This window comes from Bufo gargarizans, chromosome 2 (assembly GCF_014858855.1).
Source record: "Bufo gargarizans isolate SCDJY-AF-19 chromosome 2, ASM1485885v1, whole genome shotgun sequence".
NCBI lineage: Eukaryota > Metazoa > Chordata > Amphibia > Anura > Bufonidae > Bufo > Bufo gargarizans.
Window position 1 is genome coordinate 93,855,981 of NC_058081.1, and position 26,602 is coordinate 93,882,582.

The following is a 26,602-nucleotide window of genomic DNA, read 5'->3' on the forward strand; positions in this document are numbered from 1 at the left end:
GATCCATGGGACTGTAGCCAACCTCCCTGGACGTGGCCGCAGGAGGAAAATTGATGACAAATCTAAGAGACGGATAATCCGAATGGTAACAAAAGAGCCTAGAAAGACTTCTAAAGAGATTCAAGGTGAACTTCATGCTCAAGGAACATCAGTGTCAGATCGCACCATCCGTCGTTGTTTGAGCCAAAGTGGACTACATGGGAGACGACCAAGGAGGACACCATTGTTGAAAACGAATCATAAAAAAGCAAGACTGGAATATGCCAAACTACATGTTGACAAGCCACAAAGCTTCTGGGAGAATGTCCTGTGGACAGATGAGACAAAAATCGAAGTTTTTGCCAAGGCACATCAGCTGTATGTTCACAGACGAAAAAATGAAGCATATCAAGAAAAGAACACTGTCCCTACTGTGAAACATGGAGGAGGCTCTGTTATGTTCTGGGGCTGCTTTGCTGCGTCTGGCACAGGGTGTCTTGAATCTGTGCAGGGTACAATGAAATCTCAAGACTATCAAGGAATTCTAGAGAGAAATGTACTAGCCAGTGTCAGAAAGCTTGGTCTCAGTCGCAGGTCATGGGTCTTGCAACAGGACAATGACCCAAAACACACCGCTAAAAACACCCAAGAATGGCTAAGAGGAAAAAATTGGACTATTCTAAAGTGGCCTTCTATGAGCCCTGACCTCAATCCTATTGAGCATCTTTGGAAGGAGCTGAAACATGCAGTCTGGAAAAGGCACCCTTCAAACCGGACACAACTGGAGCAGTTTGCTCATGAGGAGTGGGCCAAAATACCTGCTGAGAGGTGCAGATGTCTCATTGACAGTTACAGGAAGCGTTTGATTGCAGTGATTGCCTCAAAAGGTTGCGCAACAAAATATTAAGTTAGGGGTACCATCATTTTTGTCCATGCCTGTTTCATGAGTTTATTTTTTTACATAATTCTGTTGAAGCATGGTTGAAAAACAATGTCTGACTTTCATTGGTTAACATTTATAGAATTTTAATTTATTATTACTTTTGTCAGATTAAAGTTATTTCTGTGACCATTGTGACTTTTTCTTTCATTGACCAAAGGGTACCAACAATTTTGTCCACGTCTGTATATATATATATCTGTCTTCATTAAAACATGTTATAGACTGTCTTCATGGAGAAAATCATCCATATAGCGGTCATATTTCCACCACAATCTTCTGTATCTGGGATATATCCGTGTAGGGTACGGTAAATATTGAGGCAATCTCCAGTTAAATAACCACTTGCCCACTCCCCGATCTTCTAGAAGTGAACACTGCATCACAAAACTCGACCACTTTGACCCTAATTGAATCACACGAGCATGGTTGATTGGCAGCTTTGGTTTTGATGTAGATTTCCTTGATTGTGCAACTCTTCTTTTTGTAAAGTCAAAGAGGCAGGAGTCTTATTTTGATGAACGCTGCCTATTCTATAAACATGTACTGTTACCTTTAATAGGGTGTATTAAGAAAATCAACATTAAAATGCTATGGTATTAACATGTAAGAGGGTATCCCCTTCCTCTTTCATTTTTTTCCTACCTCCTCCTCACCTTTAAGGGTCAGATCTTTTTACGTTCTCATTCACATACTGTAACTGTAATACGGCTAGCTTTTTGCAAGATAAGTTTTATTTTTAAATGGCACCATTCATTTACAATATTCTGTAAAAAACAGGGAATTTTTTTATTTTTTTTGGGTGGAATTTTAAAAACAAATGGTGTTCCGCCATAGATATTTGGGTTTTGCTTAGACAGCATTCACTGTGGGCTAAAAATAAACGTTACCTTATGCAGTCAGTACAATTACACCGACACTAAATGTACAATTAGACTTACAATCTGGCGCTTGAGATAACAGTTCATGCCTTCACGCCAGAGGGCTGGGGCAGGTAGAGGAGGAGAGTGCATCGTTACGCTACTCCCTCCTGACCCAGCACATGAGGCAATCAGGCATGATGACGGCAACACTCAAATAAAGCAGTAAAGCCCCCAATATTACTGATAAGAGTAGAAAGGTTAGAAAGACAACCTTCGCTACCACGAAGCACAAGGAAATTCAGCTTTGCAGCAAATCGAATGTATCCTGAAAATAGGATTGAAGTCCCCGTTGTGGACTTTGATTCGCTCAACACTAATCATATTAAGTTTGTATGAAATATTAGTATAGGCATATAATAAATATAAAACCAATAGGAGTGAAGTGAATGGTGAATTAATTGCTGTTCAATTAAACAAATAAGTGCAAAATAAAAAAGTACAAAAGTGGTCTCCAAACTGACAAGTACAGATGAGCAAACTTCTTGAAATTCGTTTTGTGTCCAATTTGGGTCCAAATCGATTCCATATGAATGAAAGGTGCTCTAATTATCTAGAAAATTTGTAGATCACACTCTAAGTATCCTAGGATTCAGATTTTTATATCTTGTTGTTAGCTCTTATTTTTTATTTTTTAACAGATTTTTGCTCTTTCTCCTTCCTCCCCCATCCTCTTTGGCTCTTTAACACAGTTACAGCAGTAGCAAATAATGGCAGAGTGACACTGGTGAACAGTGCCTTGCAAAAGTATTCACCCCTCTTGACTTTTTTTTTTTTTTTTGTTCCTCACGACCTAGAATTAACATGGATTGTTTGAGGATAGGCATCATTTAATTTACAAATATGACAAAATAATAGAAAAGGTCAATGTGCATAACTATTCACCCCCCTAAAGTCAATACTTTGTAGAGCCACCTTTTGCAGCAATCACTGCTCCAAGTCGCTTTGGATAAGTCTCTATGAGCTTGCCACATCTTACCACTGGGACTTTTGCCCATTCCTCCTTGCAGAACTGCCCCAGATCCTTCAAGTTGGAGCTTGGCAGGTTTGCTGTTGTGCCATGTTCTTTCCATTTGGTTATGATAGATTTGATGGTGCTCCTGGGGATCATCAACGATTTGGATATTTTTTTTATAACCTAATCCTCACTTGTACTTCTCACAACATTGTCCCTTACTTGTTTGGAGAGTTCCTTGGTCTTCATGGCAGTGTTTTGTTATTGATGCCTCTTGCTTAGGTGTTGCAGCCTCTGGGGCCTTTCAAAAAAGGTGTGTATATGTAATGACAGATCATGTGACTTAGATTGCACACAGGTGGACATCATTTCACTAATTATGGGACTTCTGAAGGTAATTGGTTGCACCAGAGCTTTTTATGGGCTTCCTAACAAATGGTGTGAATACATACGCACATGCCAATTTTCTGTTTTCTATTTTTAAACAATGGTTTTAATTATATATTTTTCTCATTTCACTTCACCAATATAGACTATTGTGTTCTGATCCATCACATAAAATTCATATCAACAAAACATTGAAATTAAGGCTGTAATGTACCAAAATATCCCAAAAAGTCAAGCGGGTGAATACTTTTGCAAGGCACTGTATATAGCTATGGATAAACACATGGTTTATGGTGTTAACAAACAGTATGTTTAAAAACAGATGCCTCTGTTTATACACACACATGTTACTTTCAGAAGAAACAGTGGCTTGTTCTGCACAACATTCCAAAAAATGATGCACTAACAAAGCAGAATGCCTGCCTGTATTTATACACACACAAATGTTAAATGTGAGATGAAACGGTTGCTTGTTCAGAAGGATGACACTTGCCACACTGAAAACCTTCTCTGAGATGATGCTGGAGGCTGGATAAGACAGTATAGCAAGAGCAAAAGGAGACACTTACAGCCACTCTTCCAATCTGCCCACCCAGAAGTCCATGGGGTCAGGGAAAGTATGTGCCAGGAAAGGCCACAGTCATTTAGAAAAAAAAAGGACAGCTGGGTAGAAGTACGAATAACATAAAGCAGAATAAAAAATTTATGAACACGTGGAAATGGGCCACATTTCAATAATGACGAGACAATCTTTACGGATGCCTGCTTGGCAATAAGTCCAACTGATGGCATACAGAAGTATTCCATTTTTAAGAAGAATTAATTTTGTTAAATGTGGCCAGAAGTCCAACAGATGGGATATGGCAAAAACTGTGGATGATGGCATAGAGAAGAATTACATTTCAGAGAATTACATTTTGGGGAGGGCACGTAAGTACGCCACATTTACCACAACTAAGTGGTACAACAGCAACTGCGCCACCAGCAACTTGACCAGGTGAGAGTCCAGCTTGCTCACATTTGGATTGATGAGCACATAAAGTAGTTTTTTGATCACGCATTCCATTATTGATGATTGACAATAGAGCGGAGGAGAAGGAGTCTGACTGTAGAACAAGTAAGGCCATGTTCACATCACCGTTATGCATTCCGTTATTGTTTCATGTTACAATATGGTTATAACGGAAAATAATGGAATCCATAAGACTGAAGTCAAAACGGAAGCCTTTAAGAGACATTCCATTTTGATCCATCATAATAGAAGTCTATGGTCAAGCATAACGTATCCGTCTGGATTCCATTATGCAGGACGGAAAACAATGACGGAATGCATAACGGTGATGTGAACCCAGCCTAACCGATGCTGACGATGACAAGGACACTGTACTGGTTGTGGATGCAGCCTGGCTGCCACGAAGACCTGGCAAAAGGAGGACAAACTTGTTCTGATTGCTGGCCAACTGGATCCAGTGATGCCACTTCATGTGCTGCAATAGAGCCGTGGTACCTTGTTTGTGTTTAAACACCCACAGTTTATTTTAATTGTGCAGCTGTGGTTTTGTGTGGAAAAAAAACACCATACAGGAGATACATCCTCAGAGCTAGTGGTAGCCGAGCTTCACCTAACTCCGATGCATTTTCAGCCTGTGCAATGCTAGGGAGGCTCGTCCCCGTCACCACCTGCCATTTGCTGCCCCACATCAGATGTTTTTCATCGGCACACAGGGAGAAGCAGCAGCGGCGGTGCGTGGACCAGGAGCGGAGTGGGGAGCCATGTAAGTATATTCAGTGTGAGGGGCGTCGTGGGGGAGCATTTGTTAGTGTCGTAAAAATGTTTTTGCTGTGATGATACAACACGACACAATATTTTTAAGGCTAGTTTCAATTCACTTTCCCCGCAGGAGCCCATTGAATATAATGGGACCCAGCAGTGCTCCAGCCCTTTATGGCTATGCAGGATATGATGAACTTTTGGCACTAGTGTGAAGCTGGCTTTACAATTATTATACTAATAAAAATGATACATATTATCAGCCAAAATCAAGCAATGGAATCCTATTATTATACTTACCAGCTTATATAATCACAAATAGTTATAAATCTACTGCATATCACCAGGGGCCGACTTGAAACTTAAAGTGGCTCTGGAAAAAATTAAAAATAAATGGCCCTATGTTGTAGGCAGGTCCAAATTGACAGAATGCGGGGCAACAGAAGTAGGTGGTGAAAGCAATACCAGTGCAAAACCAAATACTGTCCCAACAGCACAAAATACTACCTCAGCCAAACCAGATAGGCTGGGATCATCAGATCTTTATGTACCTTGCTGGCGGACAATTTTTTACAGTTTTATTTGATCATTAGTTTCTGATGTTATTGCTGGTTGAATATCCCACATTTTATATATGATATGTTCCAGTACTTTTTTTGGTCTGTTCTGAGGTATGTTGAATTTTGGGGTCTAAAACATGTATCTGGTCAGAGGTCTGAATTAGGGGTCTGGAGTCTAACCTATGGTCTGTTTTAGTGGTCTGGTCTCTGATCTGATTTAGGGTTCAGGTCTGGATTCTGTTTTAGGGGACAGATATTGGGTCTGATTTAGGAATCTAGTTCAGAGTCTGGATTAATTTAGGGGTCTGGTCTGAGGTCTGAATTAATTTGCAGGGCTGGTCTGGGGTTTAAATTAATTTAGGGTTCTTTTCTGAGGTCAAATTAGTTTATGGGTCTGGTCTAGTCTGAAGTCTGAAATCATTTACGAGTCTGGTCTGGTGTCTGAATTCATTGAAGGATCTCATCCGAGGTCTGAATTAATTTATGGGTCTGGGCTGGAATCTGAAATAATTTAGAGGTCTGGTGTGTTATCAATTATGGGATCTGACACATGGGTTAAATACATGTTGCAGTTTCGGGTGCGAACTATAAAGAACAATTTTGTTTTCCAGTACAGTAATTTATGAGTTTCACTTGTTTTTAGCATTTGTTTTATCTTTTGGAGAAAAAATGAATGGTTGAGTTTCCTTAAGATAGAAATTTTCCAGATGTTTCCAAATGCTAAAAAGTTTGGAAACCCTGCTCTAGCTGTTATAGCTGATTGTAGAGGGTCCCAGTAGTAAGATACCTAGTGTTCAACATTTTGTCATGGCACTCTTGTAACAAAATTTGATTTTTTAAGATGTACAACCCCTTGAAGAGTTGGATCTAAACTCATTATCATATTCTGTGTGAGTTGTGGGCACTTTCCTTAGAGCACAGGATTGCTTGCCAAATGCTAGAATTTCAGGTGCCCCAGTATTTTCTAGATACATATCTGTCATCCCCGACTCTTTCAAATACAAATTAACATTATTAGATTTTTTTCCCTCTGCTGTCAGTGTTTGGTGATTAAACCCCTCCAGAATGTAGGTATAAAACGAAGAGGAATTCTTTTACAGAAATAATGTGGGATTAACTTTTGACATACAATGCGTGAAAACTACATTTCTGACTAAGCCAGCCAGAAAAACAAAGAGGAGACTGTTAGGTTTGATCTTAGTAGCTCTTTAAAATAATATGACCCCTGCTGGAAGTATTTTATTTTTGTTTTTCATGCAGAGGTAGTGCCCCCTACAGAGAGCAAATGATTGTGCATTAGATGAAATATGGTAAATGTTATTTTAAATCTCTGTGCTACTTTGGCTAACTTTTGCTGTATTGCTAACTTTTGCTGTATTGTTACTGGTATACTGCTAGTATTGAGCCATGTGCCCATTTTACTCCAACTGAGCAGAAATACAGCAAGAGGCAAAAGGGGAAATTTTTCGTGATTGCCCACCCACCTTTGCACTGCCCATTGCAGGGATTTGCTGGGACTACAACAGCATTCTTTGGAATTAATAAAATAAAATAGCTAAAAATACTTAAATATTACTATATTATAAATATATTCCCAAATACCTTTCATAAGTTATGATGGCTTATTATATCTAGGGAGCTCTCATCAGGGAACATAAAATCGCTGCCATGCTATCAGTAGACACAAAACCTGTCCTAATCACATAGCAGGACAAGTTACTTCAGATCACTGAGCTAAAGAGCTGCCACATCCTCCTCTCTGCTCTACTTGTCAGGGATTATTATCCTAAATACAGCTGATAAGATCTTCAGTAGAGGTGAGCGAATCGAAGCTGACAAAGGTAAATTCGATCTGAATTTCAGGAAAAATTAGATTCGCACAGAATTCACTATAATGGGGCAGTGCAGAGGTCCGCACAAAAAACATGCAAAGAGACGGCTGGAATAAAACTGCAGCATGCTGTCGTTTTTTTCAGCCCACTGCTCGGTAGCACGGATCCAGCAGGCTGCTCACCCGCCAGAAAAGTCTGCCAGGGAAGGCTACCTCTAGTGTGAAAGTAGCCCTCCCTGCGCACGCTGCATTTTTCTGTACTCGCTATACAGCAGCACGTACCTGTCACATCCGGTGCCTCCAGGTGATGTCTCCTCTGTTGTAGATCTCCTCTGTCATCATCTTCTCCACTCGGTCCAGACAACTTCTTTTAGCTGCACCTCGTCTCTGCAGAGTGTGACCCACAGACATCTTAGCTTCCTCACATTTCTATCATCATCCCCCAACCACAATGTTCTCCTGCTGCTCGCTGTGCTCTCGAATACCCCCAAATACTATCCTGAAGAATAATTAGTGCTGTACAGATAGCCCCCCCATAGTAATAATGCTCCTCATAGTCCCACCATTAGTAATTGCCTTCTAGAGTGTCCTTATTAGTAATACTGCCCCCTACAGTGCCCCCAACAGTGATAATGCTCCCCAAGAGTGCCTCCATTAGTAGAAAAGCCCTCCAGTATTAATAATGCCCTCACAGACCCCTCAGTAGTAATAAAGCACCTAGTGCTCTTTGTAGAAATAAGGCGGATCTATAAGTCACTCCTACAGAGCCCCCAGTAGTAATAAGAACGCCTAATGTCCCCTGGATTTAAAATGCCCCCACACTGCCCCATACTGTTATAATGCTCTCCCCTGCAGTGCCCCCTGTAGTTATATTCCTCTTCTTAGTGTCCTCACAAATTATAATTCCTCAGCCCCTCCACCATACAGTCCCATGTAAATAACACTATTACCCTCCCTCTGCCATAGAGTCCAATGTAAATAACACCACCCCCTCTCCAGCCACAATCAACATACAGTCCCATGTAAATAACATCACACTATCTTTCAAGCCCCCTCCAATATACAGTCCCATGTAAATACCATCCCTCTCTGTCTACAGCCCCCTCCAATATACAGTCCCATGTAAATAACATCACCCCCTCCCCAGCCACCTTCAACATACAGTCTCATGTAAATAACACCACCCCCTCTTCAGCCTCCTCCAACATACAGCCTCATGTAAATAAAATTGCCCCCTCCCCAGCCTCCTCCAACATACAGTCCCATGTAAACATCACTCCCTCCCACAGCTGCCATTAACATACAGTCCCATGTAAATAACATCACTCCCTCCCACAACCACCATCAACATACAGTCCCATGTAAACATCACTCCCTCTCACAGCCGCCATCAACATACAGTCCCATGTAAATAACATCACTCCCTCCCCCAGCCACCATCAATATACAGTCCCGTGTAAATAGCATCCCTCCCTCCCACAGCTGCCTTCAACATACATTCCCATGTAAATAACATCACCCCCCTCCCACAGCCGCCTTCAACATACAGCCTCATGTAAATAACATCACTCCCTCCCGCAGCCACCATCAATATACATTCTTATGTAAATAACATCACCCCCTCCGCAGCCTTATCCAATATACAGTCCCATATAAATAACTCCCTCCCCCAGCCACCCTCAATATAGAGCCCCATGTAAATAACATCACTCCTGAACATTTAGTCCCATGATAACATCCCACCCTTCAGCCTTAACATACAGTCCCAGTAAAATAACCTCAACTCCCAGCATTGCTCTGCCTCTCCCTTCGCTTACTTCTCCTCATGTGGCAGACATCACCACAGCTTCTTCCCCAGGACTTCTCCTCTTCACTGCGGGCCTCTCCTGCGCTGGTCACATGACGGTGACATCATCGCAGGTCCTTCTCAACCCCTGCCTTCTGCACTGATCACAAGACCTGTGATGTCATAACAGGTCCTTCAGATCTTGAAGTGCATTATATTCAATTGTATTGCCGTCCTAAGGTGGCAGCCATCTTAGATTCTGCCATTTACCAGTGTACTTAGTGCAGGGAAAGATTATTCAAGGTGTAGGGAAAGGATAGGGAGGAATCATTCCACAGCTTTTATGTTGAAAGGGGTTCAGTAGAGGAGGCTACAGCCTGGGTAAAAGGGACAATCCTATTACACCTTGCTGCACTGACTGGGGACCCAAATTGCCATTATACAGCTTTGTAATTCCAGCAAACGGTTCTTATTAGGGTGTAAGTGCTGTTTGATACAGCCATTAACAGGGTTTATTACAAGGCAATATTTATATGTTTTATTTGTCCTTGTGCATTGCAGTTATATGTTCTAAAGCATTTTTTTGCTTGTATTAGTAGGGAAAAAAGGGCTTATTAGATGTTGTGTGGTGAAGTGCTAAAATTAAAGGCCTTTTTGGCGTGTATTAGTGGCAAAAGTAAAATATATTTGCCACTCAGCGCTGCAGTTATCTGTTCTAAAGCCTTTTGTGGTGTGTATTAGTGGAAAAACAAAAATATATTTGACGCGCAGCAGTGCAGTTATCTGCTGTAAAGCCTTTTGTGGCATATATTAGTGGAGAAAAAATAAAAATATATTTGCCGGTCAGTGGTGCAGTTATATGTTTTAAAGCCTTTTGTGGCGTGCATTAGTGAAAAACCCAAAAATATATTTGCAGCTCAGTGATGCAGTTATCTGTTGTAAAGCCTTTTGTGGCGTGTATTAACGGAAAAAGAAAATATATATTTGCCGCTCACCGGTGCAGTTATCTGTTTTAAAGCCTTTTGTGGCATGTATTAGTGGAAAAAGAAAATATATATTTGCTGTTCAGCGGTGCAGTTATCTGTTCTAAAGCCTTTTCTGGTGTGTATTAGCGGAAAAACTAAAAATATATTTGCCGATCTGCGGTGCAGTTATATGTTTTAAAGACTTTTGTGTCATGTATTAGCGGAAAAAGAAAAAATATATTTGCCGCTGAGTGATGCAGCTATATGTTTTAAAGCCTTTTGTGGCGTGTATTAGTGGAAAACAAAAAAATATTTGCCGGTCAGCAATGCAGTTATATGGCATGTAATGCAGCCTTTTGTGGCATGTATTAATGTAAAAAGAAAAAATATATTTGCCGCTCAGCGGTGCAGTTATCTGTTCTAAAGCCTTTTGTGGTGTGCATTAGTGAAACAAAATATATATATTTGCCGGTCTGCGGTGCAGTTATATGTTTTAAAGCCTTGTTTGTGGCATGTATTAGTGGAAAAAAATATATATACATATTTGTCGGTCAGCGGTGCAGTTATCTGTTCTAAAGCCTTTTGTGGCGTGTATTAGTGGAAAAACTAAAATATTTATTTGACGCTCAGCGGTGCAGTTATGTTTTAAAGCCTTTTGTGTCGAGTATTAGCAGAAAAAGAAAAAATATATTTGCCGCTCAGCATTGCAGTTATATGTTTTAAAGTCTTTTGTGGAGTGCATTAGTGTAAAAATAAAAAATATATTTGCCGCTCAGCGGTGCAGTTATCTGTTCTAAAGCCTTTTGTGGCGTGTATTAGTGGAAAAGCAAAAAATTATATTTGCCGCTCAGCGGTGCAGTTATCCGTTTTTAAAGCCTTTTGTGGCATGTATTAATGGAAAAACAAAAAATATATTTGCTGGTCAGCGGTGCAGTTATCTGTTATAAAGCCTTTTGTGGCGTGTATTAGCGGAAAAAGAAAAAATATATTTGCCGCTCAGCGGTGCAGTTATCTGTTCTAAAGCCTTTTGTGGTGTGTATTAGTGAAACAAAATATATATATTTGCCGGTCTGCGGTGCAGTTATATGTTTTAAAGCCTTTTGTGGCATGTATTAGTGGAAAAAAAAAAATATATATATATTTGTCAGTCAGCGGTGCAGTTATCTGTTCTAAAGCCTTTTGTGGTGTGTATTAGTGGAAAAACAAAAAAATATATTTGACGCTCAGCGGTGCAGTTATGTTTTAAAGCCTTTTGTGTCGAGTATTAGCAGAAAAAGAAAAAATATATTTGCCGCTCAGCATTGTAGTTATATGTTTTAAAGCCTTTTGTGGAGTGTATTAGTGTAAAAATAAAAAATATATTTGCCGCTCAGCAGTGCAGTTATCTGTTCTAAAGCCTTTTGTGGTGTGTATTAGTGGAAAAACAAAAAATTATATTTGCCGGTCAGTGGTGCAGTTATCTGTTTTAAAGCCATTTGTGGCGTGTATTAGTGGAAAAACACAAAAATATATTTGCTGGTCAGCGGTGCAGTTATCTGTTCTAAAGCCTTGTGTAGTGTATTACTGGAAAAACAAAAAATATATTTGCCGGTCAGTGGTGCAGTTATATGTTTTAAAGCCTTTTGTGGCGTGTATTAGCGGAAAAAGAAAAAATATATTTGCCGCTCAGTGGTGCAGTTATCTGTTCTAAAGCATTTTGTGGCGTGTATTAGTGGAAAAACAAAAATATATATTTGCCGGTCAGCGGTGCAGTTATTTGTTTTAAAGCCTTTTGTGGCGTGTATTAGTGGAAAAACAAAAATATATATTTGCCGGTCAAAGCCTTTTGTGGCGTGTACTAATGGAAAAACAAAAAATATATTTGCTGTTCAGCGGTGCAGTTATCTGTTCTAAAGCCTTTTGTGGCGTGTATTAGGACTATATATATATATATATATATATATATATTTTTGCCACTCAGCTGTGCAGTTTTCTGTTCTAAAGCCTTTTGTGGCGTGTATTAGTGGAAAAACTAAAAAATATATTTGCCAGTCAGCAGTGCAGTTATCTGTTTTAAAGCCTTTTGTGGGGTGTATTAGTGGAAAAACCCAAAAATATATTTGCCGGTCAAAGCCTTTTGCGGCGTGTACTAATGGAAAAACAAAAAATATATTTGCCGGTCAGCGGTGCAGTTATCTGTTTTAAAGCCTTTTGTGGCGTGTATTAGTGGAAAAACAAAAAAATATGCAGTATGCAGTGGAGATGAAGGCAGGGAGTCCCTCTGAGTCACTTGCGCAAATGGCCCGATGCATGCTCTCTCTTGCGTAGTGACAGCCAAATTGTCATGATTCGGCAGAAGGATGACTTCTGGCTCTCCACCTTGTTGGACCCTCGCTACCGATTTAAAATGGGGGCTTTTTTACACCCGCTGAGAGGTAGGACAAACTGAACTACTATACAGACATCCTATGTAGTCAGTTGCCCGCTGCCTATCTGCGCCATCGTCCATCCTCTCGCAGGTCTGACCGGGGGGTCCTCTTCACCCACATTCCATTCCTATGGCTGCTGGGGAGGGGTAGGGTGGCAGGAGCAGTACCAGCTCCAGCAGCAGCAGCCTTAGTCTAGAGTCGCTTATGAGCAGTTTTCTTCACCCGCCTAGTGAAGAAACTACTCACTAGCAGCAGCATCTAGACCTGGAGCAGAACCTGAACCAGCAGGTGGTGGCATACTTGGAGTGCACCCTGCCAGCCGTCATTGAAGATCCGCTGCACTAGTGAGCAGCCAAACTGGATTTGTGGCCGCAACTGGCCGAGTATGCCCTGGAAAAGTTGTCCTGCCCCGCCAGTAGTGTGGCATCAGAGGGGGTGTTTAGTGCGGCGGGGCCATAGATACCTCAAGAAGAACTCGCCTGTCCACCCGAAATGTGGACAGACTGACCTTTGATGAGTCAAGTTGAATCAGGCGTGGATCAGCCAGGATTTCCTCCACCAATGGCTGATGCATCAGGCTAGATCATCCATAGTACCCACCTCCACACCTTGCCACTCTGTGCCTCCTGATGCTGCTGCCACCTCCACGCTATGTCACCTTGCCACTCTGTGGTCTCTTCATGCTGCTACCACCTCCACACTATCACACTATGTCACCTTGCCACTCTGTGGCCTCCTGATGCTGCCACCATCTCCACACTGTCATTGTGCCACTCTGTGGCCTCCTCATGCTGCTTTCACCTCACCACTATGTCATAGGGCCACTCTGTGAACTTCTCATGCTGTTCCCACCCTCCCCACTTCATGACTGGGCCACTATTTTGCCTTTCAGCCTGGCTGACATCATCATTTATTTGACTCTTCTTCTGATCTGTCAGAAGGAAGGAAAAATGAGATGCACAACGGACCCTGTCTGTGTAGCAGCTGTAAGGCCTACATGGTCCCATCAGAATTGGATTGTCATTTGGTAGCCAAAAGCAGGAGTGGGTACAAAACACAGAAGGCATGCAAATATTCTGTTCATGTGCCATCTCTGTTTTGGATCCATTCCTGTTTTTTATTGGCATTAGCAATACTGATGGATTACTGACCAAATGCTGACAGGATCCGTTTTTTGTGGGTTCCAACAATGTCATTGCTGGTATGGAATATGGCTAATCTGGTGCAAAGGAAGAAAGTGCATGAGGATTACCAATGTACTTAATATTTAATTACTTTTACGATACTTGCATCATTTGGCCATCTTTCCTTGGAAGATGGTAGCAGTAGACTTTTTTCTTTATTTAGGTTGACTTTCTGCACCACGGTGTACATTGGATATGTAATGTTTGCGCTGGGATGGCTATATTAAACATAGGGCTCTGAGGCATCCCGCTGCTAGTGGTTTCCCTGCAAATGTTGTTTTTTTTTTTGTGCAAATCTTTAAAAAGATTGATAATGTGATTTATAGTATAACAATACATTTTCTGTATAAAAGGCAGTTAATAGGCCACAATTACCAGCCACTAGGGTGGGCTGTATACTTCTCCACATGAGGAGAAGGAGATAGAACAGTATAGAGGTAGACAATCTGTGGATAGCTGTGAAAATAGGAATACACAAGATCAGTGTAGAGACAATGGATGTTTGAACAGTATGCGTGTAGATGCAAAGATATTTTTGAGATGCATAACAGTACCAAAAGGAGGTGCGAGTAGAAGCCCTGTGGAGATAAGCCGGCTAAAAGGATAGACTTCATAGCAGACATTGTCCAAAAGAAAAAAGCTTCGGGCCCTGGACAAACCTAAATGAAGAATCTGGATATGCCCACCATACTACATCCCACAGTGGAAATCTGTATTAACCTTAACTGTGGGTATGGCAACTCAAAAAAAGGTGCAGAGCTTAGTCTGATGCTAGGGTCTGGCCTGTGGTTGCATCATACAAGAGAAAGTGTTGCACCCCTATTTCTCGCTTATGCAAAAGACAACTAGAGAAGTGAAGTGTGAGGAAAATTGCTTTAAAGAGACATTTTGGCTTACTAACCATGTAACCTGTGAAATCCATGGAAATGCACTTGTGTAAGAACTGCCAGTCCATGAATGCCAAGAGTTCTAACTGATGTGCTTGAACTTGATTCTTCAGTAAAGAATGGTTCTACTGCAAAACTGCTTCTTCATTGCCTCCACCCCTGCAGGGGACCCTGGCTTGCACTTCATAATTCATCACCATCAAGGGCATCCCAAACCAATATCAGGCAGAAGAACCCCAGAACCAGTGTATGCCCCGAAAGGAAGAAAGTTGCACCCTTCCCATCACTGCACGGCCCAGGAGAGTGTCAGAATGAGTAACGACTACAACATCTATTCTTGCTACTATCCCTCCTACTCTCTCCTCTGCTCACCTTTCCTGGGCTTGCTGCAGGTTCACAGAGCTAAATATATGAATTTCATTAAACCCTATTCATTGTTGCTCAGTTTTTTATAAATGTTGTCGCAAGATATGACACCAATGTTGGATGCCACTTCTGGGACCTGCACCTATTTCTAGAACAAAGCTCCCAAAGTGAATACGAGCTCACGGTCGCCCTCTATTTACTCCTCTGGAAGTGCCAAAAATAGCTGAGCTCTGGCTCGGATATTTCCCACAATTCCATAGAGGTCATTGGAATGGCGGACTAGCTTGCCCGGTGTGCTCTCTATTAATTTCAATAGGACTTCTGAAAATAGCCAAGCAGAGGTGGGACCCACACTTATCTAACATTGGTGGCATATCCTAGTGATATACTACCAATATTTGAGATGTGACAAGCTGAATGCTCAAACTAAAAAACAGAAATTAGTTTAATAAAATTTACGCTGCAATTTCATCTCTGCGATTACCAACACGTAGCAATAATTTTTAGCAGTCTAAAGGACTGTTCAGAATTGGGATAGTAATGCCAGCCAGCACCACGACAGAGTCTGTCTGTGGCACCTTGGCTGAAGAATAGATGTCATGAATGTTATTTTCAGAATGTTCCAACTTTTAATTAAAGTATTCTTGTTACTGACAATGTAGATCTTTACCTTTCGCAAAATATACTAATTTTAGTTTAAGAAGATGATAAGATATTGAAAATAATTGCACAGCCTAATGTGAATTGATGGAGTATGCACAGAGCCGCAGCGCACTGGTGTATGAGTAATGAAGTGCCATACACAGTGAGGCGGATCAGCCAGGCACTTAGCCTTTGTCATGATCGTACTACATTCTATTACAAGCCCATGAAAATGGAACAGCAATCTGCAGCTCACAATAAGGAGCAGGGTGCTTAAACTCTTACAATCTTGGTAATTTATGGAATGTACTAAATCCTGAGATTACACCATTCATGATTCAGATACACAGAGTTGCACACTATGGATGGATCATCCGTTACATCGAAGAACTGATTACTGATTGAACACATGAAATACTTTTCAGACGTATAAATACTGTTTCCCACTAATTTTTTCTCTAATTGTGATGTTAATATACACTCACCTAAAGAACCAATCACATGGCAGTTGCTTCAATGCATGTAGGGTTGTGGTCCTGGTCAAGACAATCTCCTGAACTCCACACTAAATGTCAGAATGGGAAAGAAAGGTGGGCTACAACAGCAGAAGACCCCACCGGGTACCACTCATCTCCACTACAAATAGGAAAAAGAGGCTACAATTTGCACGAGCTCACCAAAATTGGACTGTTGAAGACTGAAAAAATGTTGCCTGGTCTGATGAGTCTCGATTTCTGTTGAGACATTCAAATGGTAGAGTCCGAATTTGGCGTAAACAGAATGAGAACATGTATCCATCATGCCTTGTTACCACTGTGCAGGCTGGTGGGGGTGGTGTAATGGTGTGGGGGATGTTTTCTGGGCACACTTTAGGCCCCTTAGTGCCAATTGGCCATCGTTTAAATGCCACGGGCTACCTGAGCATTGTTTCTGACCATGTCCATCCCTTCATGACCACCATGTACCCATCCTCTGATGACTACTTCCAGCAGGATAATGCACCATGTCACAAAGCTTGAATCATTTCAAATTGGTTTCTTGAACATGACAATGAAGTCACTGTACTAAAATGGCCCCCACAGTCACCAGAGCTCAACAGAATAGAGCATCTTTGGGATGTTGTGGAACGGGAGCTTCATGCCCTGGATGTGCATCCCTCAAATCTCCATCAACTGCAAGATGCTATCCTATCAATATGGGCCAACATTTCTAAAGAATGCTATCAGCACCTTGCTGAATCAATGCCACGTAGAATTAAGGCAGTTCTGAAGGCAAAAGGGGGTCCGACACCGTATTAGTATGGTGTTCCTAATAATTCTTTAGGTGAGTGTATGTGGAACTGGGGTTCTGTGGGCCCACAGAAGGAAATTATTCTAAGGGCCCACCCTATCTACACAGAACATGTGGATGCCCACTTTACATTGTAATCTTTGTTGTACCACACACAGGACGACTCATTCATAAAGTCTAAAAGCCTCCATACACATAAGAGAAAGTTCTCTAGACAAATTTTGGTGGGACCGCCTGACTATTGTATGTACAGTATATGCCTCAGAGAAACTCATTCTTGCTTGAAAAAGGCTATGTTGTAGCTGAAATGTTGCACCTTTTGTACATTTTTTTATCAATTTAATAAAAAAAAGCAATTTTGGGAGATGATGACATTGAATGATTTTCTTTGAAGTTTGCTGAGTGCTGGATGTGGATCCACCAGCAGGACAGGCTGTTGCATTCCTGATAGGTGATTACAAGGGACATTGTGCTGCTTGGTATGTGTATGGGTGCTTCCAACTATTTCCTGACAGATGTATCGGGGAATGAAGGATTAGACATTTTGAATTTCAGTGCCATACTTTGGTTCTGACAGAAGATAAGATTCCAACAGAGGTCAAACCTAGCATGCATGTGTTTGGTCAGGTGCAATAGCTGTTAGCCAAATGAGTAACAGTAAGAGGCTATTAATGAATTAACCCAGAAGAAACAGACCCTAGTTACCGTCACCAGCAGTAGATGGGCTTACCTAGACTCCTGGATCTCTTGGTCCCATTTTTATACACCCTCCAGAAGATCCTTTGGTACTTTACTGGGCCAGCCTAACCTTGGCTGTCCCAAGTTAAACAGAGCAAATACATTATATGCATGATTAATACTGTACCGTAGTAGATTGTAGCAGTATGTTGGCACTATTCATGGGCCACTGATTGCACTGTTATGGGGCACTATGCTAAGCAATGTTATGGACCCACTGTGTTGTAATTTATATGGTGAAACCTGGTTAGTAATATAATTGGGTGTGTTCTACTATGAGGCATTGTGGCTGGCCTTTGTATGGGAGCACAGTAGTCTTTTATGGGGAAACTTTGACTGGAAAAGGTAAGGGGTACTACAACAAAAATATCACTGGAAAATAATGTTAGATTGTGCTCTCATCCCCCTTTCAGATCATCAGTATTTGAGAGGTATGGTAACTTTTGTGTGTGGATAATGTTGGTTTGCTCTAGTAATTTTTTGGAGTTAATATTATTTTGCTTGGTAAACAGATTTATTGTATTACAGTCCAGTTATGAGTTTTGTTTGGCTTACATAGAAATAACTGCAGAAAAACAAAGTCCCTGGATTTTATCTTGTACTAATGATGCATACTCATTCCTAGTGTCTCCGGCGGCTGAACGTCTACGTTATATACTGGGGGAAGATGAAGAGGCACCAAATCCTACATTATTTACAGAGATGGACACTCTACAGCATGATGGTGATGACATGGAGTGGAAGGAAACCGCAAGGTACTTTTAAAAAAATTTCCATTATTATAAAACTTCGATAAAGTGACTTTACAGTTTTGCACCATATTGTATGTATCACAATTTCTGGAGAATTTTACTGAACTAGGTATAAACTAGCTGCACAGCTAGATGTATTTTTCTCACAAGCAGAGAGCATCTCCCTTCTGAGGAATATGCCAGCACTTTACTGCCACGATGTCCTTTCCCTTACTTCCCTCTATGGCATTACAGTATATGCACCATCTTATTGCTGTTATTGCAGTTTGTTCGATGAAGTTTTCCCTGCTAACTCCTTGCAGCCATGCTCAATTCCTCCCTTCTTTCTGTCTTTGGCTGCCAGTTTTCATATATGCTGTTACTCGGAACATCTTTTGTTGAACCCTGGCAAATAACCAGCTTTTAAGCTACTGTTTTGCATAATTACAAGTGTTCAGACTGAAAATAAGCCTCATCTGGATTCTTCATTCAGTGGAGTTGAACACTGTCTGATAGACATCAGTTGGAATTAATCAATGCAGACAACCATAGCCATATTATCTCATAAGCTCACATTTGAGACTAGGTACTGAGTCAGAACATTTGGTCCTGGCAATAAATCATTGACATGCTTGCACTGTGATAATATGCATATTCTGAATCTTTCATCTGACCACAGTGTATAGAGTCCAGGAACATAGCTGGAGAAGAAGGCTGCGGGGCATGTGTCCTGGATACCGGGGTGCCAAGGAGCACAGCATGTCACTCCACATTGGCTTGGGTTTAAAAATGGAGGGCTAGGGCAGCAAACTGAATCTTTACCCTAGGTCAGTGATAGGCAAACTGCGACTCTCCAGCTGTTGCAAAACCACAACTCCCAGCATGCAAAGACTGCCTACAGCTTTCAGCTAACAGCAGGGCATGGTGGGAGTTGTAGTTTTGCAACAGTTGGAGAGCCGCAGTTTGCCTATCACTGCCCCAGGTGAATGAAAGCCAAGTTTCAATGCTGTATGTATCTGTAGTTGTAATGGTTACCCACAGTCCTTGTGACTTTTGCTATTACTGCATTTTTAAAGCGTACCTGAGTTTTCAAAAGAAAAGTTTGCATAATGGCTGTGTTTCTTTTGGCAATCATAATTGTGAAGGCACAGGTCATTTTTAGGCTTCCCTAATGTCTTTTTGAGCCATATTATTCCCTTTTTCAGCTGCACAGCTCGATGCATTTCTCTTACAAGCGGGGGGCAACTCCCTTCTTTGGAATTTGCCAGCACTTGCCATGAAGTCCTTTCCTTTACTTCCCACTATGTTTGTTTTCAGCTCTGGAGCTCACAAAGCAGTTAATGAAGGGGAAATCAGACTTACAGACACACAGAAGGCTCCTATAATCTTCAAAAGCTGTTCTTTTATCAGGCTCAGGATCTTAGAGACTTGCCTTCATATTTGTCTTGTGTGTATTGGAAAAACAAGATAGAGAGTTCAGAAAAGGCCAAGTACAGCACATTTGAACACAGAACTGATATTTTCATACTAGAAACGCACTGCACATATCTGACCAAGCCACATCGATGGATGTATCACTGCACTGCAAAAGAGTCCATGCAAAGCTTGGATCAGCAATAATAAGATGTAAGTCTTGTTGCGTTCACAAACATTGGGGTAGATTTATCAGAATTTGTGGCTTAGTTACCCACAACAACCAATCAGATTCCTCCTTTCATTTTCTGAAGGAACTTCGAAAAATAACATGTGGAATCTGATTAGTTGCTGTGGGCAACTAAACCTGTTTTCCTTTACTCCAGTCCTTTGTGAATAAAATAAATATGCAGAAACAGCCCTTCACTCATGGGTTTTAGAGATTTTATTCAGTCAGTAACAGCATTTAAAGTTCTTTTAATTACTAGGTATGTAATCAGGGAGGGAGTGACATCAGTAAGTAATATGTGTCAACCCGAAACAAATTAGCACACTAATGAAACAACCACATGCATTCCTTATTAATGTAGCACAAATAAATCTTGCTTTAAACTCTAATGAAAGTATTACATGAGCCCAGAGAAATACTCACTTTAATAAGTTAGATTAACAAGTCAGAAGCTAAAATCCGCAAGGAATTTTCTCTCTAGGACACTAAGTAGGCCTTATTGTGCTCACATAGCCCCCTAACACTTCCACCCCCTTACCAAATCAAACATATATTTAACTACATTCATAAAATTATGATGACCCTTAGCCAGTGGCATATCTACCATATAGGCAGACCATGCAGCTGCTATGGGTCCCATGAGGAAGGGGGGTCCGCAGTGGAGGAGAGGCCCTGCCCCCTAATTGCTCCCATTTATCTTCCTAAAGCTAAAGGACCTTTGATGATGTCATCACAGGTCCTGTAAGGGAACTGCACAGTGTAAAGTGTAGTTCCCAGGTTAGAACAGTGCATCTGTCAAGACCTGTGATGACATCATATTCAACATCACAGGTCCTGAAGGATCTAGCGAAGGAACTGCACCAAAAATGGTGTAGTTCCCAGGTTTGAAAGGTACATCTGGCCAGGACCTGTGATTACATCATCACAGGTCCTTCAACCCCTAATAGCAAGTATTAGAAGTTCACAATCAGCTCTGCATTGATCCATACTGACTGGAATAGAGTGGTAAGAGGAGGTCCGCCACTTTTCTCTTCATTTGCCCTCCACCCATGCCCTGTTTTTACTCATTGCTCGGTCATATATAATACTTCAGACAGTTACAGTGACCACTCACTACCTCATGTACCTGACACACAGTGACCATAATGTATAACTGACCACATATATCTGTATACACTGCAACTATTATACCTATTATAGCTCTGTATGTATATATATATATATATGTATATATATATATATATATACAGTATATATATATATTTGTTTATTGATATATATATATATATACACACACTGCATATATTACACAGTATTATAGATGCAATATGTACAGATATATAGTATATACAACAGTTTACTGTGATATGTGGGGTACAAGGCATAATAGATGCAGTGTGCACAGGTATATAGTATATACAGCAGTGTACTGAAATGTGAGGTATGAGGTATAATAGATGTAGTGTGTACAGATATATAGTATATACAGCAGTGCACTGATATGGGAGGTACGGGGTATGATAGATGCACCGTGTACAGTTATATTGTATATACAGCAGTGTGTTGATATGTGAGGTACAAGGTATAATAGATGTAGTGTGTATAGATATATAGTATATACAGCAGTTCACTGCAATGTGAGGTACGAGGTATAATAGATATAGTGTGTACAGATATATAGTATATACAGCAGTGTACTGATATGAGAGGTACGGGGTATGATAGATGCACCGTTTACAGTTATATTGTATATGAAGCAGTGTGCTGATATGTGAGGTATGACGTATAATAAATGCAGGGAAAATAGATTGGTTCAGGAGCAGCAACACAAACGGCTTATGAAGAGCAGAGATGGTGAATACGCAGCAGCTGGGCAGGGGAACGCAGATCCAAAGCGGTCCAATGGCATGTAAAAAAGAATGGAGGGCCACAGCAGCGTCTCGCCAGAAAACTTCTTTATTCAGGAACACTCCTCACAACAAGGCATATAAAAAGTAGTTTGCAGCAACGTTTCGGCTAGGAGTAGCCTTTGTCAAGCATGTTAACAAGTTAAAATCACAGCCTATAAGTAGCACATGACAGGCCACCCACACCGCTAAGCAGCCAATAAGATTCAAATTCATGTATAACACACCTGTGCATGAAATCAATGGGGACCGACATGCTGAAATAGATTAGCCAGCTGTAGAAAAACGTACCTATGTGAGGCCATCATATACATGGCTCCTCCGTCCCTCCAGCGTCCCATGATCGGCAGTGCGCATGTCTGCATACGTCATCGCATGCGCCACCACGCGGCGGCGCGCGTATGACGTGCCCAAGTGAATCCGAATGCATAGTCCACGCCGGACAACTTACATCATCAGGCGGCGGCTGACTAACGTCACAAGGCCACTCCCACCTGGCGTTACGGATTGGAGTATGCATAAGGACTCAAATGGGGCTGTACATGGAGGGCGATCGCACCACTGTAGTACATGAACAGTGTGCAAAAAACGCTCGCCAAGGATAACAACAATCAGGCATAAAAAGCGCACTGCCATTAATACTAGCGCAAGGAAGGAACAGGGAGACATGCAAAAACACATGGGCATCACATAGGTACAGCAGGCATAATAAAGAGAACAGGAATCACTGGATATTGGTGACACATAGTATTTTCACTGTGCACAGGTTACCATTGATAAATAATATATCATACACAGGTGTGTGTAGACAAAACTACAATGATCATCATGATGCTATAAAGCGGTGTGATTAAGGCACATAATTAAAAAAACAAAGCAAAAAATACTGTAACAGAGGAGAAATATGAAGTCAGCCATATAAAAAATATATTTCTTGATTAAATCCAGATTTTAGCTGATACCAGCCACATTAAATTCAAGATTTAGACCAAATGGCTGTAGGGATTTCAGTGTGTAGATCCATTTGAGTTCCTTCTTCCTTAATATCGCATCCCTGTCACCCCCTCTCCGTAAAGGGCCCACACTGTCAATAACTCTAAAGCGAAGCTGGTTAACAGAATGCCCCGCCTCCACGAAGTGTTTCGCAACGGGCTTATCCATGTTCATCTTGCGTATGGTACTCTTGTGTTTGTTAATACGTTCTCTAATCTCCATAGTGGTCTCTCCCACATAAATAAGGCTGCAGGGGCACTGGATGGCATAAATCACATCCCGTGACCTGCAGGTATAATAGCCCTTGATTTTATATTTTTTCCCACTGTAAGGGTGGGAGAAATATTCACCTTTGAGAACGTTACCACAATTACAGCAAGATAAACATGGATAAGTCCCGTTTTTGCGCGGTGCAAGAAGTTTTTGTGTCGGTGACTGGCCACCTACATCGGATTTAACCAGTCTATCACGGAGACTAGGGTTCCGTCTGTATGCCATCAGCGGCGGGGATTTGAACTCTTCTATATCTGGCAAACCCCGTTGGAGTATATGCCATTCCTTTCTGAGGATATTGGCAATATTGCCGCTATCCCGGCCGAAGATGGACACAAACGGAACCCTAGTCTCAGAGACCGCCTTTGTTGGTTTCCGTAGTGCGGTGCACCTGTCAACCAGCCTCACCCTCTGTTTGGTTCGAGTAAGTAGGGGTTTCGGGTAACCTCGTTCCAGGAAACGTGTGCACATCGTGTCAATCCTTTGTGCACACGTTTCTTCATCAGAGACAATTCTCTTCACCCTTAAGAGTTGACTCCATGGAAGGGAGTCAAGCATTCTATGTGGGTGGTAGCTATCATGCATAAGTAAAGTGTTGCGGTCAGTGGGCTTCCGATAGAGGTCCGTAGCCAAAAGACCCTCCATCACATAGACTCGCACATCAAGGAACTGCAACTCACTAGGAGAAACAGTTATAGTGAATTGCAGACCCGGGACACCCGCGTTCAAATGAAGATGAAAATTATCAAGTTCATTCAAAGTGCCTGTCCAGATCATAAAGATGTCGTCGATGTAGCGCCACCAACATAGGACTCTCCCAAAGAAAGGGGAGTGATACACGAGTTTGTCCTCCACCTCAGCCATAAAGATGTTAGCGTAGGTGGGGGCCACATTGGACCCCATGGCCACACCCCGCTGCTGCTGATAGAAGGTGTCCCCGAATAGGAAGTAACTCCTCTTCAGGACCACCTCCAAGAGGCGGAGGACAAATCGGCACACACCCGGGGAGAGCCCCATGTCGGTCAGGGCCACATCGACGACATCTAACCCATATGTATGGTCAATCGAAGTGTACAAAGACACTACATCGAAACTGACCAACAAAAATTGGGCGGGCAGTTGTAAATCCTGTAATTTAGAAAGAAAATGCCCGGTATCCTTGATATAGGATGGGGCGGAGGTCGCACGGACCTGCAATAGCTTGTCCAGAAAGACAGACAATGGATTGAAGACCGAGCCCCTACCAGAGACAATCGGTCGGCCCGGTGGGTCAATCAATCTCTTGTGAATCTTGGGGAGTATGTATAGCATCGGGGTGATAGGGTGGGGCACCATGAGGTATTGATGCAAACCATCATCTATAATGGAACTTGATAGTGCCTCCTCCAATATCACCCCGATGTCACGCATGATATCCCATTTGGGATCACCGGGTAGTTTCTTATAAACCTCAAGATCACTCAATTGTCTGTCTATCTCTCCAATGTACATCGCAGTGTCCATAACGACCACCGCCCCACCCTTATCTGCAGGCTTAATGGTAATGCGGGTGTCTCGTTCCAATGACATGATAGCCTGTCGTTCAGGAATCGAGAGGTTATTCCTACCACCAGTGGGACTTAAAGATTCGATCTGTTTATGCACAATGTGAATGTACGATTCAACCACATGGTTGGTATGAGGTGGTGAAAAGACACTGGGTTTCCTAAGTTGAAATTCTTTACATGTTAATAACGCTGTATTGTTATTACTAATCACAGGTGTTTTATTAGCTTCAACATTTTTAGATGCAAAAAAACATTTTAGGCGTAAGTTTCTAAAGAAACGTTGTAGATCTAACTCTAGAGAAAACCAGTCTCTATCGACAGTAGGAGAGAAACTGAGTCCCCGACTCAATACCCGTGTCTGTACGGGGGTGAGTGGTACTGAGGAGATATTAATGACTAATTGTGTTATCTCCGTGGATTGCGTCTGGTTGATCTCGCAGACATCACTTGATTCTGAGGTGGCTTCCCTTTTACGTGGCCGATGGTGCTTTCTTCCACCCCGGCGACATCCCCGTCGCCTAGTTGACCTAAAAAAGGGGCTGACGTGGAGGGTTCATCAGTAGAATCGGAGACGGTGGAGAAACCAAAATGATTGTGGTCAAACCTCTTATTACGCCTCCTCCTAGGCTTCCCTTGTGGCTGTTGATTGCGCCAGTTGTACACTTTTCCGGACTGGTAATCCTCCAGATCACGGTGCCATTTTTCCCTTTTAACGCGCTCAGTTTCACTTCTGTGCTATTTTATCAGTGTGTACCGTGTATTCCTCGACACTGGTCAAAGCCTGGATTTGCGCATTCAGCTCGACAATCACACCTTTAATTTTCTCCACCTCCTTACACAAAAAGTCAATATTGAGCAATATCAATTCAAAGGAGTACTTGTTACTCACCGCCTCGAATTTCATACAGAAATCTGTATCGTTGGGAAAGAGGTTGGGTCGTAGATGAGAGCGTAAACCTCTCGGGATCCGGCGGTTCCTATAGTACTCTCTCAGAGTGCTCAGATGTAACTCCATCGTGGTCAGTCTTTTAGACTCCTGTTCACATTTGCGTTTGAGCAGATCAATGGAGGGAGTGCTTAAGAAGGAAACATCACTGGATTCGGATCCAATCAATTTCAATATTTCCTCCTCTGTATACATATATGTCGAGGTGTTGGGGGTGTCCATGCTCTTACCCGAGCCTGGGGGTACATCCATATTCACATAGAAGTGTAGACAGCAGGAATACTCCCCTGGTGCACGCTCCCCGGATCAAATTGTAGGGAAAATAGATTGGTTCAGGAGCAGCAACACAAACGGCTTATGAAGAGCAGAGATGGTGAATACGCAGCAGCTGGGCAGGGGAACGCAGATCCAAAGCGGTCCAATGGCATGTAAAAAGAATGGAGGGCCACAGCAGCGTCTCGCCAGAAAACTTCTTTATTCAGGAACACTCCTCACAACAAGGCATATAAAAAGTAGTTTGCAGCAACGTTTCGGCTAGGAGTAGCCTTTGTCAAGCATGTTAACAAGTTAAAATCACAGCCTATAAGTAGCACATGACAGGCCCACCCACACCGCTAAGCAGCCAATAAGATTCAAATTCATGTATAACACACCTGTGCATGAAATCAATGGGGACCGACATGCTGAAATAGATTAGCCAGCTGTAGAAAAACGTACCTATGTGAGGCCATCATATACATGGCTCCTCCGTCCCTCCAGCGTCCCATGATCGGCAGTGCGCATGTCTGCATACGTCATCGCATGCGCCACCACGCGGCGGCGCGCGTATGACGTGCCCAAGTGAATCCGAATGCATAGTCCACGCCGGACAACTTACATCATCAGGCGGCGGCTGACTAACGTCACAAGGCCACTCCCACCTGGCGTTACGGATTGGAGTATGCATAAGGACTC

General features: G+C 42.0%; 1 protein-coding gene across 1 annotated transcript in view; it reads left to right on the plus strand.

Annotated features, from left to right (window-relative positions):
- Positions 1–26,602, plus strand: part of SLC4A5 (solute carrier family 4 member 5) — a 105,110-nt gene that overhangs the window by 7,333 nt on the left and 71,175 nt on the right. The window contains exon 3 of the mRNA XM_044283126.1: positions 18,235–18,364. Coding sequence (XP_044139061.1) covers positions 18,235–18,364 — 130 coding nt within the window. The remainder of the gene's footprint in view (positions 1–18,234; positions 18,365–26,602) is intronic.